Raw genomic sequence first — 19,664 nt, forward strand, 5'->3', positions numbered from 1 at the left:
TACTCTGCCTTCTGCTGCAAGCCTCCCCCGCAGTACCCGTGGCATGGCCCGGGGTAGGAGACCTCTCCCAGAGAAATCCTTGGGAGCTCCCTGAAGGAAGTAGCAATTCCCACACTGCTGAGCTAGCTGTAAGTATTACACTGGAACGTACTTCAGGTTTAAAATACCTGCTCCACAGACTTCTTCCCCAGAGAAAGGCAACAAAGCCACAGCATGTAAGGAATCTTATCAAAATTATTTTATTTCACAGTCTATCTTTACAAAATAATAAGTAAAAGACATATTGTTCAACATACGAATGTTAAATATACAAGAGGAAATACCAGGAAAATTAAAGTTCATCCAGCCTTTTGGTGTAGGTTCCTCATCGTGGACGTGTTAGAAGTTCACGTGGCTTCGGATGTCATTGATCTGTTTTACCATTTCCCTTATGTGTTCTCCCCTTCAAGAAAAATAAATTCAAGTCAAAAGGCTGCAAGTCATTTTTGCTCAAAACTAATCAGGAAGGGAAATGCTTCATATAGTGGAAGCAGAGAATGGGAGCACTGGTGCATGGCATTTTGTTAATTATATAATTATAGGCTGGATACAGACTGTCAAAGATCCTCAGGCAAAAAGCAGAGTTAAAGGAGAATTAATTTGCTAGTAGCTCCTGTCACAAGCTGGCACACTTTATGCTCCAGGTCATCTCACCAAGCTCTAGCCGGTGCCTCAGCCCCTCATGCAGCACCGAGGTGAAATTATACCCCAGGAACTTGAACAGAACTGTTTATGTGAGTGCCAGGGCTTCAATTCTACAGAAGCAGCCAAGCTTTAACTTACTCTTCTTTCAGGACAGTTTGGATGCACTTGCTCTGGTAGGCACTGAGGGTGATGCTGGTTTTTGGGGGCTGGTAACCCTTTCCATCTTTTTCTGCTGGTATTCCTTTTCATTTTAACCTAGAGGTCACATACAAAAAGAAGATCCAATCAGTGCTGGTACTGCCTGCCAAGGGAAAGCTTGTTGTAGTTACAAACTGGTGTGTCATACTGCCATCAATTCCAGTTCTTTTGGGGTTAAAACCTGCTTGCTTTTGCACACTTCCTCCCACAGAAAGAAGAGAAAGCTAAGGCTAAGTCTGAGGAAGGTGTGTAGACTTTTATGGTTTGTACTCGTTTGCAGAGGTTCTGGCTATATTATAACAAGGATCAGAAGTTATTTTAGTATGTTGTTGATCATTTAACACAAGTTGCTCTATTGGAAGGACTGTATTCTATCAGCACTGTCACCAGGTGTGAGGGAGGTGGGGGTCAGTAACCCACCAGCCAGCTAATTCATTCTCTCACCTGTCTGATAGCATTGCTCAGGTGTTGCAGCTGGTCATGTACTGTCTGCAATTCTTTCTTCATATCTTTTTCGCTGTCTGATAGAACAGGAAGCTGAGAGTGGAAACTCCGAAGTACTTTCTTCATCCTTCACATACAAAGCAAGAAATGTTGCTGAGTTAGCACAACTGGTCTAATGGGTAAGTTAAGACACAGACAGTCTTGCACTTCTGTCACCCTTCCTCATTTTCAGGGACTCGAGATTTTACTTTCTTCTTCCAGTTAGTCTCGCACAGCATTTCTGAACAGCAAACTGACTCGGTCTGGGCCTGAAGTAGCACTGAAAACCACCACTAAGCCCCAACAAAGAGAATTTCAGAAGCCCAGTCTTCTAACAAACCAGGATGGTGCTTCCTGCCTGCTTGGTTCTGCCACACTTACAAACTTCTATAGAAGAGCAAGTGATCTGTGATGAAACAATGTGGTTTGCACTCACCTGTTCATAATATCTTCTTGCTTCTCTTTGGCTTCCTCATACTTGTCAGCCAAACGCTCAGCCATTTCTCGCAAACTTTTCCTTTATGCAAGTGAGAAATGTTTATTGAGATTCACATGCAAGGCAGGAAACAGGACAAGGAGCAGTGAACCTACATGCTGAACCATAGCTGGAAATGCATTCACTTCTCACTGGTTTCACACAGGACCCTGCACAGCATACTTTTTCCACAAAGGTCCATCATTCCTGATGTTTGACTTGATAAAAGCAGATTATACTCACCTTTCCTCTCGACAATAAGTAAGATCTTCCAGTTGTTTCTTTTTCTGTCCCCAGAGCAGCTTCACTCTTAAAATAAATACAGACATAAATTCAAATGGCCCACAATCGCAACCCAGTAGAATCAGGATTTGGTTGAGCCACACAGAAAACATGACAGAAGTGATGAATGCTCCTAGGAGTACGAAGAACTAAAGACACAGAAAAATGGGCAGTGGAGAGAACAAACTCCTCCATCTTGTCCTAACTTACTAATATAAATAAATAACTGTAATTAATTTGGAGAAGTAGAAACTTATTTAATGCAATTTTCCTTTTAGCAGCTTTGTCAGGATTATTGCTGAGGTCAAAGGATTTTCTGCCTGTGCCTGGCAGACTGACAACAGCAAGAGAGAAGTATTTTGTGTGTGTGTATACTTTTTTCCTTGCCACTACAGAGATCAAGTATTACATCACCCCTGCTTTCCCTGGTAACTCAATTTTCAGTTCTGGTATTCCATTAGTCTTACATAAGTACATTTTACTCACTTACAAGGGTTATTCCAGCAGAGAAGGTTTAGTGCTCGGTACTCAGTGATATTGTTTCACAGAGACATTGCACAGCACATATTTATGAGGGCTTTGTCTTACCTTTGCTGAATTTCCTCCTTTGCCAGATCTTGTTTCAGTATATATTCCTCTCTGAACACTTGTGTGGCTCTGCTAAGAAGCTGAAGGCATTCTTCAGGGGGAGGAGCAGCATCTTTATCAGCAGACCTTAAGAATAGTAGAGACAGGTTTTTTTGCAATCCTACTCCAAGACGTTCCTTTGAAAGGCTAAACAGCTCTCAGGATTTATGGTAAGGGCTCTGGGGAGGCTCAGATATGGAAGTGAGAGACTATAATTAATTCCCTTTGCTATTAATTGTTTGTCTTATGAGGAAATCCCAAGATATCTTAAGATACTCAAAACCACCAGGACAAGCAATGAGCAACCTAATTAGCTGAGGTCAGCCCTGCTTTGAGCAGGGACTGGAGCAAGATGCTCCCCCTACTACCCCTCCATCATTACTTGGTTTGATGCCATCCCTGTACGGACAGAGAGGCACAAGCGGGCCCTGTCATGGCTATGTCCAAGCTAATGCGCTGTTCAGGCAGAAGCTGATGAACACAGGGTGTTCTTAAGAGTCTTCCCTCTCCAGGTCCACTGGAAAAATGTATTTACTTACTTCAGAAGCAAAGGATTGGCAGAACTGCGCTGCAGGATGCTTCGGATATGTTTCTCAAATGAATGCTGTGATTCAGCCAGGATACGGAGAGGGGAAACAGCAACATCTTTGTCTTCCCTGGTACACAGCAGGGGAGGGGATGCAGGATGAACTGTACTTCTACCAAAGAACATCACAGTGGAGAACACAGTTTAAACCAGAAAAATTTAAACTATGTCAGAGTTTAAATGGTAGTTAAAGTAAGGAACTCAGCTGCTGTGGAATTAATGTATTACAGCAGTAAGTCAGAAGTGTTCCAAGAAAAAGTACTTCAACTATGTGGTAAATCCAGCTCTAGACAAGGTTGGAGGAGCTCACATCCCATCTTTCCTTTTGGCTGCAGTTGAAACAAGCAAGAATCATAACTATCCTTTTACTTAAGGAGAGGAAAGTTCCGTAAGGCAGCAAGCAAGCACCTGACCAGCAGCGTGCCCTGCTTTTCCAGGCAGCCTGCTACATCACTGTTCACCTATATAATTTCAGATAATGGGGTTTAAAAGAGCTGTAAGAAAACCCTATTTAATAACAGTGCAGCAATAGTTTAATGCAGACTTTTTTTTTTTAAAATACTAGCTCTGCAAGGGTACCTGTCATACATTAAACAGTGTTCTCAGCAATAAACTAACTGAAAATAGTGACTACTCCTCAATGTGTTCACTTGTGCAAATGTAAATCTACCACACTAGTCTGTATCTTTGCTTTGTTTGGGGTGGTGGGAAAGTTGCTTTGGAAATGCATACTAAAATCCCGCTACTGTAAAGCAAATTAATTACCCACATTTTTTTCCCCCCCTTTCATGCAAATACAACCTTGGTGCCCATTAAGAATCTCTGTACTACTGTCTGTAAACAAGTTTCTGATTTGCAGAGTCTCATTATGAAAAATGAAGTAAAAAACCCCAACAATACTGTCAAGAACCTTTTGATGCAAACTTGTCCTAATGCTCATTAAAAGTGTATAGATTAATTATATCCCCTATGAACACCTTATCAGTAATAAATAACTACTCTAATAGCGCTTAAGTGCTCAGACAGGGAGCGCTCAGAAAGTAAACTTCATTGTGTGTCATAGGGGTGCAGAAGTCTGGGGCAAAAGGATCAAAAATAATTGTGAAAAAAATAATATCCTGACATACTTTTCCTGCAACAGTCACAGATTTCAAACCAGTTAAGAACAACGTACAAAAGAGGCCTTGTAATGCACTCATAGGTGTTTGTGATGCAGATCATTGTGGGCCCCAGGATGTCAGAAACAATCCAAAATCCTCTAATTGGAGCAGGTTGCCTGAAGGGAAGAAAACACAACAATTACCCATTCAAAAAAAAGTTCTTTGGTCCTGAAGTTGTTGTGCAAGCTCACTCTTAGCAAAGCTCTGGCTATAGCAGTCAGCCTAAGTAAGTCAGATGTTTCACTAAGCTAAGAACCACTCCCCAGAACAAGTCCTGCAAAATAATGACTCTTATCCTGGCAGTCAGCTGTACCAGGACAAATCCCACCTACACCAGCATTGTGAAACAAGCAAAAAGCTGCCGTGACCCAGGAAACGTTACACACGGCTCGTGCAAGGCACAGGCGTCCTCAGGAACAACAGCAGGTGCCCCAAATGCCCTGTCCCCAAACCCACTGGAGATTCACTCTCTGTACTGACTTAGGGGGCCCTTTAGATTAAGTAACACCTATTAATAAACATTTTTTTCCTATATTTTCGTAGTGTTTAATACATAGTGGTCTATAGATATGACTAGGCCTTACAAAAGTGAGAAAATAAAGCAGCTTAAGATATATTAGAGCCCAGCAAATGATGCCTCTTGAGCCTGGCTAAGATCAAAAAATCAGCTGTTGTTCTGAGGCACTGTTCGCTCCTTAACAAGTGGATGAAAGGAACATGTCAGCGTTCAAGACTCTTGGCCAAATCAAGCTCAGAGGTGTCCTGGGTCATGTAAATGGAAGTGAAAAATTTCAGCTGGTTCGACAGATGATTATCAATGATGCAGGAATTTAGCTTTCCTAATTGTGTTGTAAGAATACTGATGCACAAATTCCTTATTGGTAGTAGAATTCTGTTAAGCTGACCTCATTATTTTTAATGGTGAGACTACAGCAGAAGAGGGCAAATCATAAACATTTTGCAGAGCAAGTCACTGATTTGGAAGCGATAGAAAGGGTTTGGTTTTTACCTGCATGGCAACGGTTTCGTACACAAAATATGTTCCACAAAGCACTTCTGTTCTGCTCCCAACTCTTGTAAACTGTCCTTGTCTTCTTCATCTACAAAGGGATTTGTCACAATGCATGAGATCCACTTTGTGGGGTAAGGGATTCTCAGTATTGCCCACATCTACCACCTTGTTATTGGCAAAATGTAGGTGTTTGGACAGTAACCTCTTCCCTCTATGTGCAATAGCATCTCGCCACTCACCTGAACCAAGGAATTTGTGAAGTTTATTGATCCACGTCAACCCCACACTATGGACACCAGCTTCATGTGTGCAGTGGTATCGAGAGGGACATTTCGGGTCTGAAATTTAAACAGCAAATGTAGGAGAAGGTGCTGGACAAAGAAAAACTCATCCTTCAGACCTGCATTGTTGAACATGCGTATCACTTTACTGTCCAGTCACCATTAACAGCTTGTTGCAAGTACTAACTCATCCATATCCAAAAAATGAGCTACATGCGTTAGCCACGTTATTAAGAGTTCTGCATAAAATTACCTTATGCCTGAAAAACCATTGACCTATTCCTATCACACCACATCTGCATCAATCCACTAGATTTTAAGGGGAAGATTGGTTAAAGCCAGCAGTTCAGAAAGACCCAAACACTTTGTCCTCCCCAACCTCCTGCCCCACAGTTGCATCAGAGAGCTGAATAACCAGATACCAATTCTTCCCTCAGGATCACCATCCCCACAGCACTTGCTTAAGTATGTTTGTCATTGCAGCTGCAACAACTTCCACTTTATAATCCACAGCTGAAAGAATTTAGTATTACATGACCATGTGTAATCTGCCCTTGAGGAAACACTAACGCATCTCCCCGGCTTGCTCCTTTCACAGCTTTATTGAGGGCATCAGGCAAATCCTTATTCTAACACTGCTGTTTGTTTGACACTAATGATAATTCATAATAGTTGGATGCTAAATGCATGAAATCAAGCAAAAGCCAACAACCTGAATGACAACTCTACCTCGATGCAGTTTGATTGGGCAAGAGAAATCAGACTCCAAAGGCTCTTCTTCATCCCCTGATGCCAGTTTCAGTGCGAGTTCCAGCTCAACACATTCAAACACATACAGGGAAGGAATAAGATCAGATCTTGGGTCCCATGACTTTTCTGACTGTGAAGAGCATTGAATTCTTCTGTGAGACATCATTTAAATAGAAATGCCAACATAAACAGCAACAAGAAAGAGTTACATAATATAGGTGAGAGTATTAATTGTCAAGGAAAGTAGTTCAAGGACCTTTTTTTTTTTTAACTTAAATTTATTTATCTCAGAAACAAGGTTTCTTCTTAGAAGATCCTCTTTAAAACAGTTCATTAATAAGCTTGATTAAAAACTGATCTACCGTCAGGATACACAGAACTGACATTTAAAATAAATTCACCAGAGAATTGCAGAGACTGGCTGGAATAGGAGGAAAACTTGCTACCTCATTATAAAAAAAAAAATGCAGCTTTGGCACTTGGCATTCAATTCCCGGCACCTTGCCATCTTGTAGCCGGCAACTTTGACTAAAGAAAAATACATATGGGAAAAAAACCCAAGATAAGGTACCTGCTCATCATCCTCTTCTCCATCCAGTACCACGCAGTGATAAAGCATTCCCGACTCAGTGGCAATCACCAGGATGTTGGGAACACAAGGCAGGCACAGGACAGCACAGGCATCGTAGCCATAGTTATCTTCTGCAGCAGGGTGCATGGGCAGAGGGCCGAGCAGCCTGCCGAGGCTTCCAGTGCTGGAATAAAGAAAGAAGATGTGTCCACAACACAAGGTGCGGAAGGAGAGTTCCCCGTCGCTGCCTGCGGGAGTCTGCTGGACAATAACTATGACATTTAAGGATGATTTTAAAAATAAGCATGATTTAAAAAAAAAAAAAAGATAAGGATTTTTTTTTAAAAAAAGACCAAACCCCAACGATTTGGAGTTCTGTCTAATTTCCGTTAGATGGTAGCAGCCCAGATTTCTGCAGAGTAAGAGTCTGCACTACACCTGCTTGGTGGAGATCTCAGAGAAGGACCTGGAGCTCAGTAATAACATTTTATGCTTTGAAAACAACCAAGCTACGTTACCAAAAATTAAAGAGGAAACATTTTAATACAAGAACACAAACTACTTATGGAAAGGCTAATTATCTTTGTCAATTAATTACTTTCTTGCTTAATAAAGCACTTTACAACTAGCATTTTGTGACCCGGCATTTCTCAAAGAAGAACTTTTGAAGGACTAAGCCTATTTCATTGCCTATGGGCAGGATCTGCTCAAAGCTGCATCATTGCTCATACAGAGGCAAACAGTGCTGCTTCCAAGCTAAACACCACACGTTAATATCCGGTTAACACTAGATCTACCTTGTAAGTTTTCCACCATCTTCTCAGTTTTCTGAAGTGATTTTTTTTCTTGTATCATGTTTATATTCTTGACATTTCATTACGAAACATGTCCGCAAACCCTCTATATCCTTAAAATATTTCTTCTCCTAAGATGCCATTGGCTCTTTCAGCCTCATCCAAAGCTAAGAATGCCTGTGCTGTGAACTGGAGGCCCCAAAACACACCTAACAAACAGCCTTAGACCTGCTGATCTTTTAACAGACTTCATTTCAAATTTCTGATTGTAAACAATGGACAGCAGATTCTCAGCAGTGGAAACTGCACCCTTCACATCTGGATGAGAAAGGCTGATTCTTGGATTTCAGTCTATTAGCACCGGCACAAAGAGATAAACCAGGCTGCAATACAATAAAACAGCCCAGCATCCATTACAGAGTCCCAGCCAAACAGAGAGATGGCTCTCCAACCCTAACCTTGTACAAACATACAAGCGCTCCACGAAACCCAGGGATGAACACAATCTGACCTCTGTATCAGGCTGATATACGTGAGGAACGTCTCTCCATTTTCATATAAAATGTAGAGTGGATATGCCAACACTTCTTCACTCCCTCGCTGTCCAAGTATGTTCTTTGGGACAGGCACTAGCGGGCCGAAGTCAAACGCCACAGCGGTCTCTCCCAGCGATGCTGTATAGGTTCTCCTAGGGACGAGTCAGAACAAGACCTCAAGTCAGCAACAACTGCAAGAACACAAGTATTTAACGAGGTCCATCAGCATGTGCTGACAAATTACTGCTAACCACCTGTCCTTCAGTCCTTTCACGTACGCTATTTTCAGCAGCAAGAGCGTGCAAGTAACATCCTTCTCATGGTACCTCATTTCTGCAACACGCCCACCAGCCAGCTCATTCTCAGGATAGAAGAGGAGGGTCTACTGGTATTTCCTCTGCAGGACATCAGTCTGGGACTTGGCTAGTAAAGACTCTCAAGTTTTTCCTTCTCAATTAGGCCACAAAGGAAATAAAAAGATGATCTACTTTCTGCATTCCTCACTCAAAAAGTTCTTTTTAACCCCATCTTAAAGACAATGTGTGTTTTACAAATTACTATTTTGACAAACACTAGGCTTATAGTTTATTACAACTTTCTTTTAGAATTAGTAAAAAAAAAAGGTAAAAAAAGGTAAAAAAAAGGTAAAAAAAAAAGTAAAAGAAAAAAAGTAAAAAAAGTGGGGAAAAAAGTGGGGGGAAAAGTGAAAAAAAAGATGCAGTTACTGTGCTTGGAAGAAGTCCTAGCACTGAAGAAGTCCATGACAAAATTCACATCACATTCACATTCTTTTGGCTGAATTTACCACTTGTTCATTACAAACACAACTAAGAATGCAGAGCTTATTCTGTCAAAAAGCATTTCAAAATACAAGAAGCCACACAAACCCTTTTTTGATTGTTAGAGTCTCCTCCTCAGTGTCTGAGAGAGCAATCACTTTGATGGGTGTCTGAGGCAACTTCAGGCTATAGAACCTAGAGGAAAGAAACAGCAGCAGTGTTCATTCAGCTGGCAGTGTTGCACGTGTCCCTGCTGATGCGGGAACAACAACTGGTATCAGCTTAAAGGGTCTCCCCTCCTATTTTTTATTGGTAACCCCGGTAAGAATAGTAGGACACAAATATCTAATGAAAAATCAGACTGGCTATGACAAAAAAAACCCCACTTAGATAGTCAACAACAAACAAGTTTTACCTCACAGTGTTATCTGAAGTCAAGAGCACAATATGGGGCTCTAATGTCTCACAGGGATACCAGGCAGCATGCTTTAAAGTCAGAGATGTTGAGCTTGTGAAAAACCGTTCTGCAATAGGAATAGTGCTGGAATACAGAGCAGAAATATGCACTGTTACAAGAAACACAAAAGTTACTTCTAAAGGGAAATGGGGACAAAAGGAGCTAGAAACCCAATTAAAAGGTTTCCAAGCCATTAGCTGTATTATTCTGAAAGTTGGAGGGACAGCTTTAACCTGAAGCCCGCTATTAGTTCCACCTGGACGTCTGTTTTTAGCTAAAAGACCCCAGGAAGGCTAGAGAATACTAGAGGAGCGCCTTGCTCCTCAGCCCCTGCAACAAGTTTAGCAGGTCATTTGTTTGGGTCACTTGACAATCAGCAAGACCCTGAGCCAAAATAACTTCACTCGTGATTGTCCCTACAACCCCGATACAACCAACGACTTCCGTATCTGCGCGGCCCCAAGCAAGGAGAGGCTGTCGAGGAACGACGGCAAGACGAGGATGTCGTTAACCGCCTGAGTTCTCACCCACCTACAGTTCACCGTGGATTTCCCACCTTCAAACTCTGAATTCTTCCCCCAGCGTTTCGGCAGCTGCAGCACCATGAGCCCCTTGGTACCGATGAGCGCCACATGATGCTGCGTGGGGCTCAGCAGCGTCTGATAAACCTCAAAGAGGGGCGGGTTTATGCAGATAAGGGTCTGAAAATACAAATATTACAGTCAAGCACAAGCCATCAAAAGCACTCGCAGACGTACGGCGTATCTTTACGTCGGACGGTGATGTATACCCGGCTACAGGGCGCAGAACGACGGAAGAACCCTGCTCCAGCCACGGCCAAGCCCAAACGGGTCTCCCTGAGGGAAGACCCACCGAGAGCGGGCTGGCGAGCGGCCACCCGGCCCGGGGCCTTCAGGGACCGGCTCCCCTCAGCCCGCTCCCCACAACGGTCCCCTCGGAACCGCCCGCCGGCCCCGCGCGGCTGCCCACCTGGTAGCGGCTGAGCCCCGCCGAGTCGGGCCCGCCGAGGCGGCGGAGGCCGATGGTGTGGAGGGCGCTGCGCTCGCCGTCCCAGAGGAAGAGGTCGCCGTCGAGGCCGAAGAGCAGGTTGCGGATGAGCGGCGGCCGCGCGGCGGGGGCGGGGGCGCGCTCGCGGAGGCGGCTCAGCACCGCGTGCTGCGGCAGGGCCGCGCGCCACTGCTCCGCCGGGCCCCACTCGGCCGCCATCGCCGCCGCCGCTGCGCGCGACGCTGGCGTCACCGAGCGCGACGCTAGCGTCACCGTCCGCGCCGCCAATCGGCGAGGCCGCGCCCCCTCCGCGCCGGGACTACATTTCCCGGCGTGCCCCGCGGCAGAGACGCGCTGCGGCTCCCGGCGAGCGATGGAGGCGCCGCCGCCGCCCCGGCGACACCGCGCTCGGTACAAGGGCCCGGCCGCGCCGCCCTGGAAGGAGACCTACCGCCGCGTGAGTGCGCCGGGAGCGGCTCTGCCCGCTCCTTCGGGCCCGGTTCGCCTCCCGGGGCCGGCCGGGCCCCTTCCCCAACCCCCTTAGCGAGGGCCCGGCGCTGCCGGTCGTAGGCCGGCTCCCGGTAGGAGCTGTCACCCCGCTCCCAGGCAGCCCCTCCGGGATGCGACTGGCCCTGGGGCCCCGTCTCCGCTCCCTCCCCAGCGCGGCTCTAACGAGCTCCGTGTGATCCGCTCCCCCCAGCGCTGCATGGAGAGGCTGAGGAGCAGCCGGGCGAAGCTGCTGGACCGGTACCGCCAGGCCGGGGAGAGGCCCTGCGGCCCGGCCGCGGGCACGCTGCTGGTGCAGGAGGTGATGGAGCAGGAGTGGCAGACGCTGCAGGCTGCGCAGGAGAGCCTGCCGGCCCTCGGGGGAAGGGAGGCCCTGGCCCAGGTCAGTCCCCAGCATCCTGCCTGTCTCATGCAGGCATTCGGGCGCAGCTCCCCACGGCTGGAACTTCAGCCTCTCGCCGCCTTGGAGTTGGCAAAAGTCATCGAGTTTCTGGGTTTCCCGCTTCCGCAACTAGTGCGGGGTGTTGCGCCGTGGAAGCGCTCGCCTTTGGGCGCGCGAGCGGGGAACTTGCGCGTTTCCTTCACGAACTGCGTGGGAATCGCAGCACGGGGTGGGGTTCCTCATCTGTGGTTTTCAGAGCTGGTCTGGTGCTGACTGCTCCTGAGAATAGGAATTAAACTTTAATGTTTTACAAAGCAAATTCTTGGACAGACCCTGTTCTGATCCATTGTGGCCGGCTTTGCACAGGTGATTGTACTATAGCTTGCTTTCCACAGTGCTTGGTTTTGCACACACAGAGACTTGCCAGAGCGAAGAATAAGCAGAGTGAATTTACGTTACAGTGGCAGCTCAGTCAGGTGCTGGAAGTTCAGTGAGCGGGTAGCCAGAAGGGCGAGTCACTGACTGATGCACCTTTCAGATGCTGGAGGACCCTGACGAGCTAGCAATACTGGAAGAGATCCAGCAAGAACTGATCTTGCAAGGTAATTTCTCTACGCACTTTCTGACTCCTATTTGATTTGTTGTAGCCCTGACTTTCTAGTAATCCAAACCAGCCGAGGCTGCGCTCCTTGGTTCTTGTAGCCTGTGTGATACCAGAGAGCCTCCTTAGAAAGCTCTGTAGCCTCCCTAATGCATTGAGACTCTTTTTGACAAATTTAAGAGTTTTAAGCAGCATTTTAAGGTCCATGAGAAGCTAATAAGAGAATAGAGAAACAGGACTGAGGTGTTTGGGAGCTGTGGGACCCTGTATAAATCAGAACACTGGAAAGTCACCCACTTGAGACTGGCTAAAGATTGAGCCACAGGAAAAACTGGATTAACAGGAATTATTTCCTCAAGTGTAGAAATATGATACAAAGAACGATAAGTTCAGAAACAAGTGACTGCCCCAGCCTCCACCTGCCCAGCAGCTTCACACCGGCTGCTTTGTCTTCGGCTCCTAACAGAGGCCTGAGGGCGTTTTGCTGTGTTATTGCAGAACAGTCGGTTATAGAAGAGTACGAGCGAAGCCTGCAGTTTGATGAAGAATGTCTCAACGCGATGCTTGATGGCTTGGACGCCAGCAACAAGGTCATCTGCCCAGTGTGTAGAAAGTAAGAAAGCCCTTGGCATCAGAATGGGGTTCTCCCCTCTCTTACAGCAGTTTGGGCTTAGAAACGGGCAAAAGCAGCGGGCAGAGGCTGCTGTTACTGTTAATTTCAAAACCTGAGCAATGATCTAAATTTAAGAGGGTTTTTTGCTAAACTCTGCCTTTGTTCTTGGTCTCTGTGGTGATGCCCCTTGCATGCTCTTTCTAGGAATAACCTCACTGTGAGGAATCACTTTGTCTTCTGCCAGTGTGGATTATACATCAGCACGCAGGTAAGCTGCACCGTAACGTGGTAAATGCGACATCTCGTGTCTGCTGCTGCGAAGAGGCAGTTTCAAGCTACACGCAGCAACTTACACATGAGATTTCTTTTAACCCAATTTTTCTCAGGGTATGACAGAAGGGAAGCTTCGGTCGCTTCTAGAAAACACTCTAACAGAGCACAGTCACAGGTGCTTTCACAACCCGGAGTTCACGGTGACCAGTGGAATGGAGGAGGAAGCCAGTCTTCTCATGAGCTGCGCGGTGAGTCTAAACATCAGGAAAGGCTCTCTGCTAGGATCCACTTCTCAGTTACCTGGGCAGAAACCACAAGTCCATTGATCCCAGGGGTTTGTGTTGCCGTTTTCTCCACAAACTTCCTTGGAAATGGTTTTACTTTTGACCACCAGTAGCCGTAAAAGGAAGAGCCAAATTGCACAACTTACCTTTGCTGCTGGATTAGGGAATCGTTCGAGGAGCTGTCAAATTTAGTGCCTTTTACCTTTTTCACACCTTGGCCAACAACTTCCAGGTTTTGTGTGCAGCATCTGTCCAGGTAAGTGGCTCATGAAGAAGTTTTAAAAAGTACTTCAGTTTCAGCCTCCTCAAAAGGCTTGCCCCTACCCCTTTAAAAAACACGTACCATCCCTTTGGCCCAAGCTAGAGCTAGCATGTTCTTAGCTTTGCTGCTTATGTAAAACTACTGTGAGGGCAGTGTTAGGAGCAGACCATTTCAAATAGTTTTGAACATTAGTAATTAATTTTATACATTGCTATTGCTTCTCTGTTCCATTTACCTTTTGTAAAGGTCTGCGACTCGTGGATGATTCTCCTGTAAGTTGATTCAGCTGCTGCTTTTTCACTGGAAGGACTTCAAGACTAAAAAAGCCACCCAGAGCTGCTAGTGCTTTTATGTATATATTTGTAACTGCTGTGTCAAAAAGATACTTGAAAAGGCAGTAATAGTGCCTTGATCTGCACTTTTAATGGCACAGTGTATGTTTTGAAATAAATATATTTAGTTTATTTCAGCCTTTGTGTTGTCTTTAACAAAGCTGAAGGCCAAACTTATGTTGACCTTCAGGCAGCTCCTGGAGACCTGGGTTTGTGTAGGAGACCACAGCTGCTGGCCTGCAGCACCACCTCCGACAGCAGCAGCCCATTCATTGTTCTGCCGGAACCAAAGTGCTCCAGCCTCTCTGCAGCATTTTTCTCTAATAGCTACGTTAATACTGGTACAACAGGCCATGGCATGACTTCCTTCTTAAAACAGCTCTTCAAACACAGTGCTTAGGACCCTGAATTTGATTCCCTAGCACACAGCCAGCCAGCCAAGGCTTCTAGAATGAGATTCGCATTCATCATTAGCCCTGCCTGGCCAGCAACCTTCCTCCTCTGGCCACAGCTCTGACAGAGGGCACGCTGTGTGGAGGTGCAGGACTAGCTCTCCCCGGAGAAAATTCCGGGCCAGCACACACGGTCACTGCAGCAACAGCTCTGCAGGCAGCTGTACTGACAGCGCTCGGGCACAGGAAATGCTAGCATCGCTTTTAGGGCAGCTCTCTGGTCTGCAGTGGTACAGCAGGAAGGAGAGAAACCACTGTTTTTTCAGTGATATGTTGGACAGATTTTATTTTTCACATTCGTTCTTAATTGTACAAAACCCACCAAGTAGGGGGAATCAATTCCAGACCATGGTGTTGGACAACTTGATCTGGGCTGCAACATAAATACAAATCCCCAAATACAAGCAAGAATCCTCATTCTCCAAATTCAAAGTTACTTACTCTCCATAGCTGTTGTGAAGATATATTTGGGTGTTGCTGGCTGGAGCAGCACTGTGGAATACCCACATTTACAGAGAAGTCTCCTAGCCTAACCTACTGACATTTGACAAAGCTTTTAAGGTCTTCAAGGAATTTAATGTACTCCCGGTGCTCCAGTGCAGTGCTGAGCTCTATTAACTCATCGGCAAACGTGTTGTCCACTCCTCGATCAGCCAGGAAATCCATTAAGTGATCATACAGAGCCTGGAAGCAATGAACAGGAAACTTCCTTAGCAGAGCGCACCTGGGTAGGGGTTGTTTTTAAAACACTGCAGGAAGATCTGGCCTGCAGGAGACCAGGCAGCTCCCTGTCCCCTCCTCCGCGGACCTGGCCTTGGGCGTACCGTTCGGAGGGAAGGGGCTGTGGGACAGGTCTTTCAAACCTGGTCACGTAAACCCAAACCCAGTATGACAAACGAGCTGCACTCAAGATGACTGACTGACTATAGGAGCCAGCAGGTAAAGTCTGTCAAAGATGGCACACACCAAGCCCTGCCTGTCCCCCCTGTGTAATAGTGCTATGGCCTTGGGGGGAGTTGTTTTAACATCATCAGACACCCGAGACAGGACTCCTTCACAATTCAGGAGCAAACGCGCAGCCAGATGAGATAAGCTGAAGTGCCTGCGGCAGCCTACGATCCCAAGCGTTAGCAGCGCTCACCCAGTCAAGGGAATCCGTGTTGAGGGTGTAGTTGGTGTCCTTCCAATCCGATTCTCCGGTGGGCTGAAAACTGACCTCTCGAATCGTGAAAATGTCACTTTCTTCCTCTCCCTCATGTCCAACCTGAAACAGCAGATGCGAGACACGCAGTTAGCTCTAACTGCTGGGCCCCTTCAGCCACCTCATCCCAAAGGCAGGAATGTTACGCTGCAGGCAAAACCCCAAGACCGGTACTAGAGCCGTGCCTCTCCCCTCTCAACGCCTGCCTGTGAAGACACACGCAGACACGCAGGAGAACGCAGGAAATCCTGTCAGCTTACCAGCTCATGCAGACGTGGTGTAAGTCAGCAGCCTGATTTTTACAAAGATGTAAAACCCTCTTCTGCACGATTCTAAATCTGTCTTCACATGTCTGTCTAACCTTTGTCAGCTAGGACTGGCTGTGTAAATGATCTGCTAAGGTTTACAAAATAAACCACAAAGCTCAGTCTGAAGCAAAGCTCTCAATTCATTCCCCCCCTCCTTTTTTTCATCCCTACTTCTCTGTGCAACACCTCACAACAGTAAGATTTGCAAGTTACGGACACACTGTATTAAATCTGTCTGTTTTGGCCACTCTTGTTAACGCCTCTCAAGTTGCCATGCCCTTAAAGAGCTAAGCAATGCCTCCCTTCTCTAATGCAATTCAATAAACTGGCCAATAAGCAGCCGATCAGAAACGCCAGGTCAGGATGTGAGGGATGCAATGGAACATCTCCTCCCCAAAGCTTGCTCTTGCAACTACAAAGCCTTTTTTTTGTGTGTGTTTAAAAAAAAAGAGAGGGAAGAGGAGGCTGCATTTTCTGCAGATTCTAAAAGCAGGAGCCTATAAAAAGCTGTCAGATCCAACAGCGGCACAATTACACTACAGTCAAGCAGGAAACACGCAGCGAGTCACAGCCCAGAGTTGGCTACGGCTAACACACGGCCAGTACGGTACCCACCTCGTCTTCGGGATAATGGCAGTCAAGAACAAGGGTCTGTTTTGTGTCATCTTTTATTACTTCCACAACAAAGTTGGGAGTTGATGTAAGATCAGGCTAAATAAGAGAACAGTTGCATCAGCATTAGAATCTGAACAGGAGTAAAGTGATGCTGGCACAGCCCAGCAACACAGCCCCATCCAGCGCAGGTTGTTCCCTGTCACCCTCTCTCTGGAGGCTCTGACCTGGCCAGGGCAACCCAAACGTCCCTCAGCCTCGCCAGTGGCCCTTCAGCCCCTTCTCTGCAGCTGGTCACACGGGTAAAACGGCAGCTGGGGGCATCTGCCATCCCCTGGCGACCCTGCAGCTCAGGTCCTTCCAGAGTGACAGGAACTGGGAGCAGACTCGGATCAGGAGCTGCTCGTGCCTGCCTGCCTCCATGGAGGAAACATGGCAGGACACAGGGACCGCCAAGCACACGTACACACGCACAGATCAAGTGTTCTGCGCGTTCTCAGCGGATACGGGCACACCCGGGAAGGGAAGCAACGTACCGGTGTCCCCCATACTGTCCCACCCGGCTGAGTACAACGTGTAGGAATAAATATTCCCATGCAGAAGGTGCAAGTGAACTGCTACAAAGGGTGCAGCTGCATTCCTGACTTGTCCAGCAACAGTGGTACTGCAGATGAAGCCATCTGCCTCAAATGATACAGCTCATTTACACTTTTTATCAGTATTTTTACTAACAGACTTATTAAAAAGGAGCAAGACAGTTCTGGCCAACAAAAGCACACAAGCAAAGCCATGTCAACAGCTTTGCGTTTTGTTGGCACTGCCTGCCAGCACCGTGCGTTACGCTAGGAACAAAAGGCAGATATTTATTGTAGGGGGTTGCAAAGGCAAGAGACACCAGAGCTCCTCTCGCTCCTCCTCCCACAGAGCCCTCTCACCCTGCTCTGCCCTTATGCTGCAGGGAAGAGGGTCAGAGCCAAGTGACAGCCGACCCAGAAAAATCTGCATTTTGTGACTTAATGCTCCCAAACGTCAGTGAGAGGGAAAAAAAACCCCGTAACGCCTAAGGGCAAGGTTCTAACTTGCCACGGTGTACCCATCGAGACTAAGTTACCTCCTGCTCATCAGGTTTCTGCTCTTCTTGTGTTTCATCTTCAACTGAGGGTGGAATGCTGTTATTGATGTTGAATGTAACCGTTATCCTTCAAAAGAAACGGAAACAATTATTTTGACCACCCTCCAAAAAATCCTGATCAAAATCTCTTCTATTTGGAGCTTTTCTTGTAGGTAGAGCGTTACTGGTGTTGAATTCACACACCAGGAACAAGACTACGTATTGCAGTTTAAAACGCACGCCTGAAGGAAGCTGGCTTCCTCCAATCACTCTCACAAACAAGCATTTTTCAAGTTTTACTGGACTAAACTGTTACTTTTAATGCAGGAAGACTGCATGAAACTTTGTAACACACAATACAGTGGCAAACTTGTGTAAAAAGAAAGGGGGGGGGGGAAGGAAAAACAAAGAAGTGCCTTTGACCCAAGATGGAAAAATAAAGAGTCTTTGCAACGTCCAGCTTGCACAGACTGGACAGCCGGCAACAGAAGGAACGGGAGCGCAGGGAGGAGTCGGGTTGTTCAGATTCTGCCTCTGCAGCACACGTGCTGGCCCAGGGGCCTCCTTCGCTCCCGGCCTCACTTACTTCTCACCGGCGACCTTCCGCACCAGCTTGGCCTCCGTGCCGTGGACCTCCAGCTCCCACCCGCCGGAGACCTTGGGCAGCGATTGGTGTTTCTGGATCTTCTTCTCCTCTTTGATCTCATCGCTCAGGAACTGCGCGAAGGCTTTGTCACCTGGCGGGAAACAGGGAGTGCGGGGGGGGGGGGGGGGAAGGAGGGGGGGAAGGGGGGGGTTAAGGGCAGCGCACGTGTCGGCCTCGCGCCCCCCAAGGGCGGGAGCGCTCTATCCCTTCCCCCTCCCCCCCCCGGGGTCCCCTCACAGCCCCCCCCCCCCCCCGGCTCCGCGCTCCCCTCAGGGCAGGACGCCCCCCCGCTTTGCCCCCCCGCTCACCTTCGGTGTGGAGGCCGCCGCAGCCGCAGGAGACGCCGCCGGCCGAGCCCCGCCGCGGGCGGAGCAGCGCCGTCCGCCACCCGCCGCCGCCCAGCTGCCAGAGGGAGCGCGCCAGGGGCGGCGCGGCGCTGGGCGGCGGCAGGAGGGCGCGGGGCGAGGAGGAGGAGGAGGAGGAGAAGGAGAAGAGGAGGCGGCGGGGCGGGTTGCGCTGCGGAGGGCGCAGGGCGGCAGCAACGCGCAGGGCCCGGGCGAGCAGCATGGTGCGGCAGGCGAGGGCGACGGGGTGGGCAGAGGACACCGCCGGCCCCGGAACCGCCCACCCCGCTTCCGGCCCCAGCGGCCCCCGCGGCGGGGAGTGAGGCGGCGACTTCGAGTCCCGGCTCCGGCGGCAGAAGGGGACGGGCCCCGGGTGGCTCACTGCCATTTTAACTGAAAATTAAAAAACAGGGACAGGGGGACGGGACGGGGACGGCACGTGCAGAGCACCCGTCCTGGCCGCCTCTCAGTGAGGCCAGGGCACCGAGCAGGCACAGAGGAAGCTTTAGGGATGCGGAAAAAATGCTGGCGCTTCCCCATTGACTGCAACGAGAAAAGCATCGTCCGTGGTGAAAGCTTTACTGCCGTGCGTCGTCCCACTCTGTGTTCAAACAGTCAGCTTTCCGGCAAGACCGCAGTAGTTTACTCAGAAAGGAAAAAAAAAAAAAAAAACAAAACCCACCACTCTTTTTTTGTCTTTTTAGCAATAAATATTTGATAGGGAAGATTGACCAAGAGACCAACCCGTCTCCTGCGGTAAAGCGTTCCCTTTGTCTAAGAGCTGGCGCTATTGCCCTCTGTTGAGTAGAGGAACAAAAGGCCTGGCTGGTGCTCACTGCACGGCTGCAGCAGGACAGCGCTGGTATCGCCCCATCGCATCAAAGCACCAGGATTTTTACTCCTGGCTTCGCACATAATGGTGGGGTCCATTCCGCACATGAAGCACAGCTTCACCGCCCCACCTTAACATCCTGTCTGGAACATCTGCACGCAGACAGCCCAGACTTCAGCTTGAGCAGATGCTCCCACAAGGACTGAAAACGCTGGGACTCG

The 19,664-nt window shown here is 47.9% G+C and overlaps 3 protein-coding genes across 3 annotated transcripts; 1 reads left to right on the plus strand and 2 right to left on the minus strand.

The window, feature by feature from the left end:
* Positions 1–216: 216 nt before the first annotated feature.
* NUP88 (nucleoporin 88) lies at positions 217–10,937 on the minus strand. The gene is given in 18 exon segments (XM_075771399.1): positions 217–442; positions 823–906; positions 908–939; positions 1,327–1,453; positions 1,802–1,882; positions 2,084–2,149; positions 2,711–2,836; positions 3,289–3,447; positions 4,510–4,611; positions 5,505–5,595; positions 5,747–5,845; positions 6,518–6,668; positions 7,110–7,293; positions 8,415–8,591; positions 9,327–9,413; positions 9,634–9,759; positions 10,207–10,376; positions 10,666–10,937. Coding segments are annotated over 18 exon segments (2,163 nt in total). The 5' UTR covers positions 10,903–10,937; the 3' UTR covers positions 217–378.
* A 693-nt stretch (positions 10,938–11,630) lies between these two features.
* Positions 11,631–13,845, plus strand: RPAIN (RPA interacting protein). The gene is given in 7 exon segments (XM_075771414.1): positions 11,631–11,938; positions 12,034–12,174; positions 12,672–12,786; positions 12,991–13,054; positions 13,173–13,313; positions 13,315–13,398; positions 13,400–13,845. Coding segments are annotated over 6 exon segments (525 nt in total). The 5' UTR covers positions 11,631–11,938; positions 12,034–12,110; the 3' UTR covers positions 13,457–13,845.
* An 813-nt stretch (positions 13,846–14,658) lies between these two features.
* On the minus strand, positions 14,659–19,014 carry C1QBP (complement C1q binding protein). The gene is made up of 6 exons (XM_075771497.1): positions 18,576–19,014; positions 18,208–18,358; positions 17,622–17,709; positions 16,514–16,609; positions 15,531–15,653; positions 14,659–15,073 (listed from the first exon to the last, which is right to left on the minus strand). Exons 1-6 carry the CDS (start codon positions 18,997–18,999, stop codon positions 14,924–14,926), a joined length of 1,032 nt encoding a protein of 343 aa, XP_075627612.1. The 5' UTR covers positions 19,000–19,014; the 3' UTR covers positions 14,659–14,923.
* Positions 19,015–19,664: the final 650 nt, after the last annotated feature.

This window comes from Balearica regulorum, chromosome 19, assembly GCF_011004875.1.
Source record: "Balearica regulorum gibbericeps isolate bBalReg1 chromosome 19, bBalReg1.pri, whole genome shotgun sequence".
NCBI classification, from domain to species: domain Eukaryota; kingdom Metazoa; phylum Chordata; class Aves; order Gruiformes; family Gruidae; genus Balearica; species Balearica regulorum.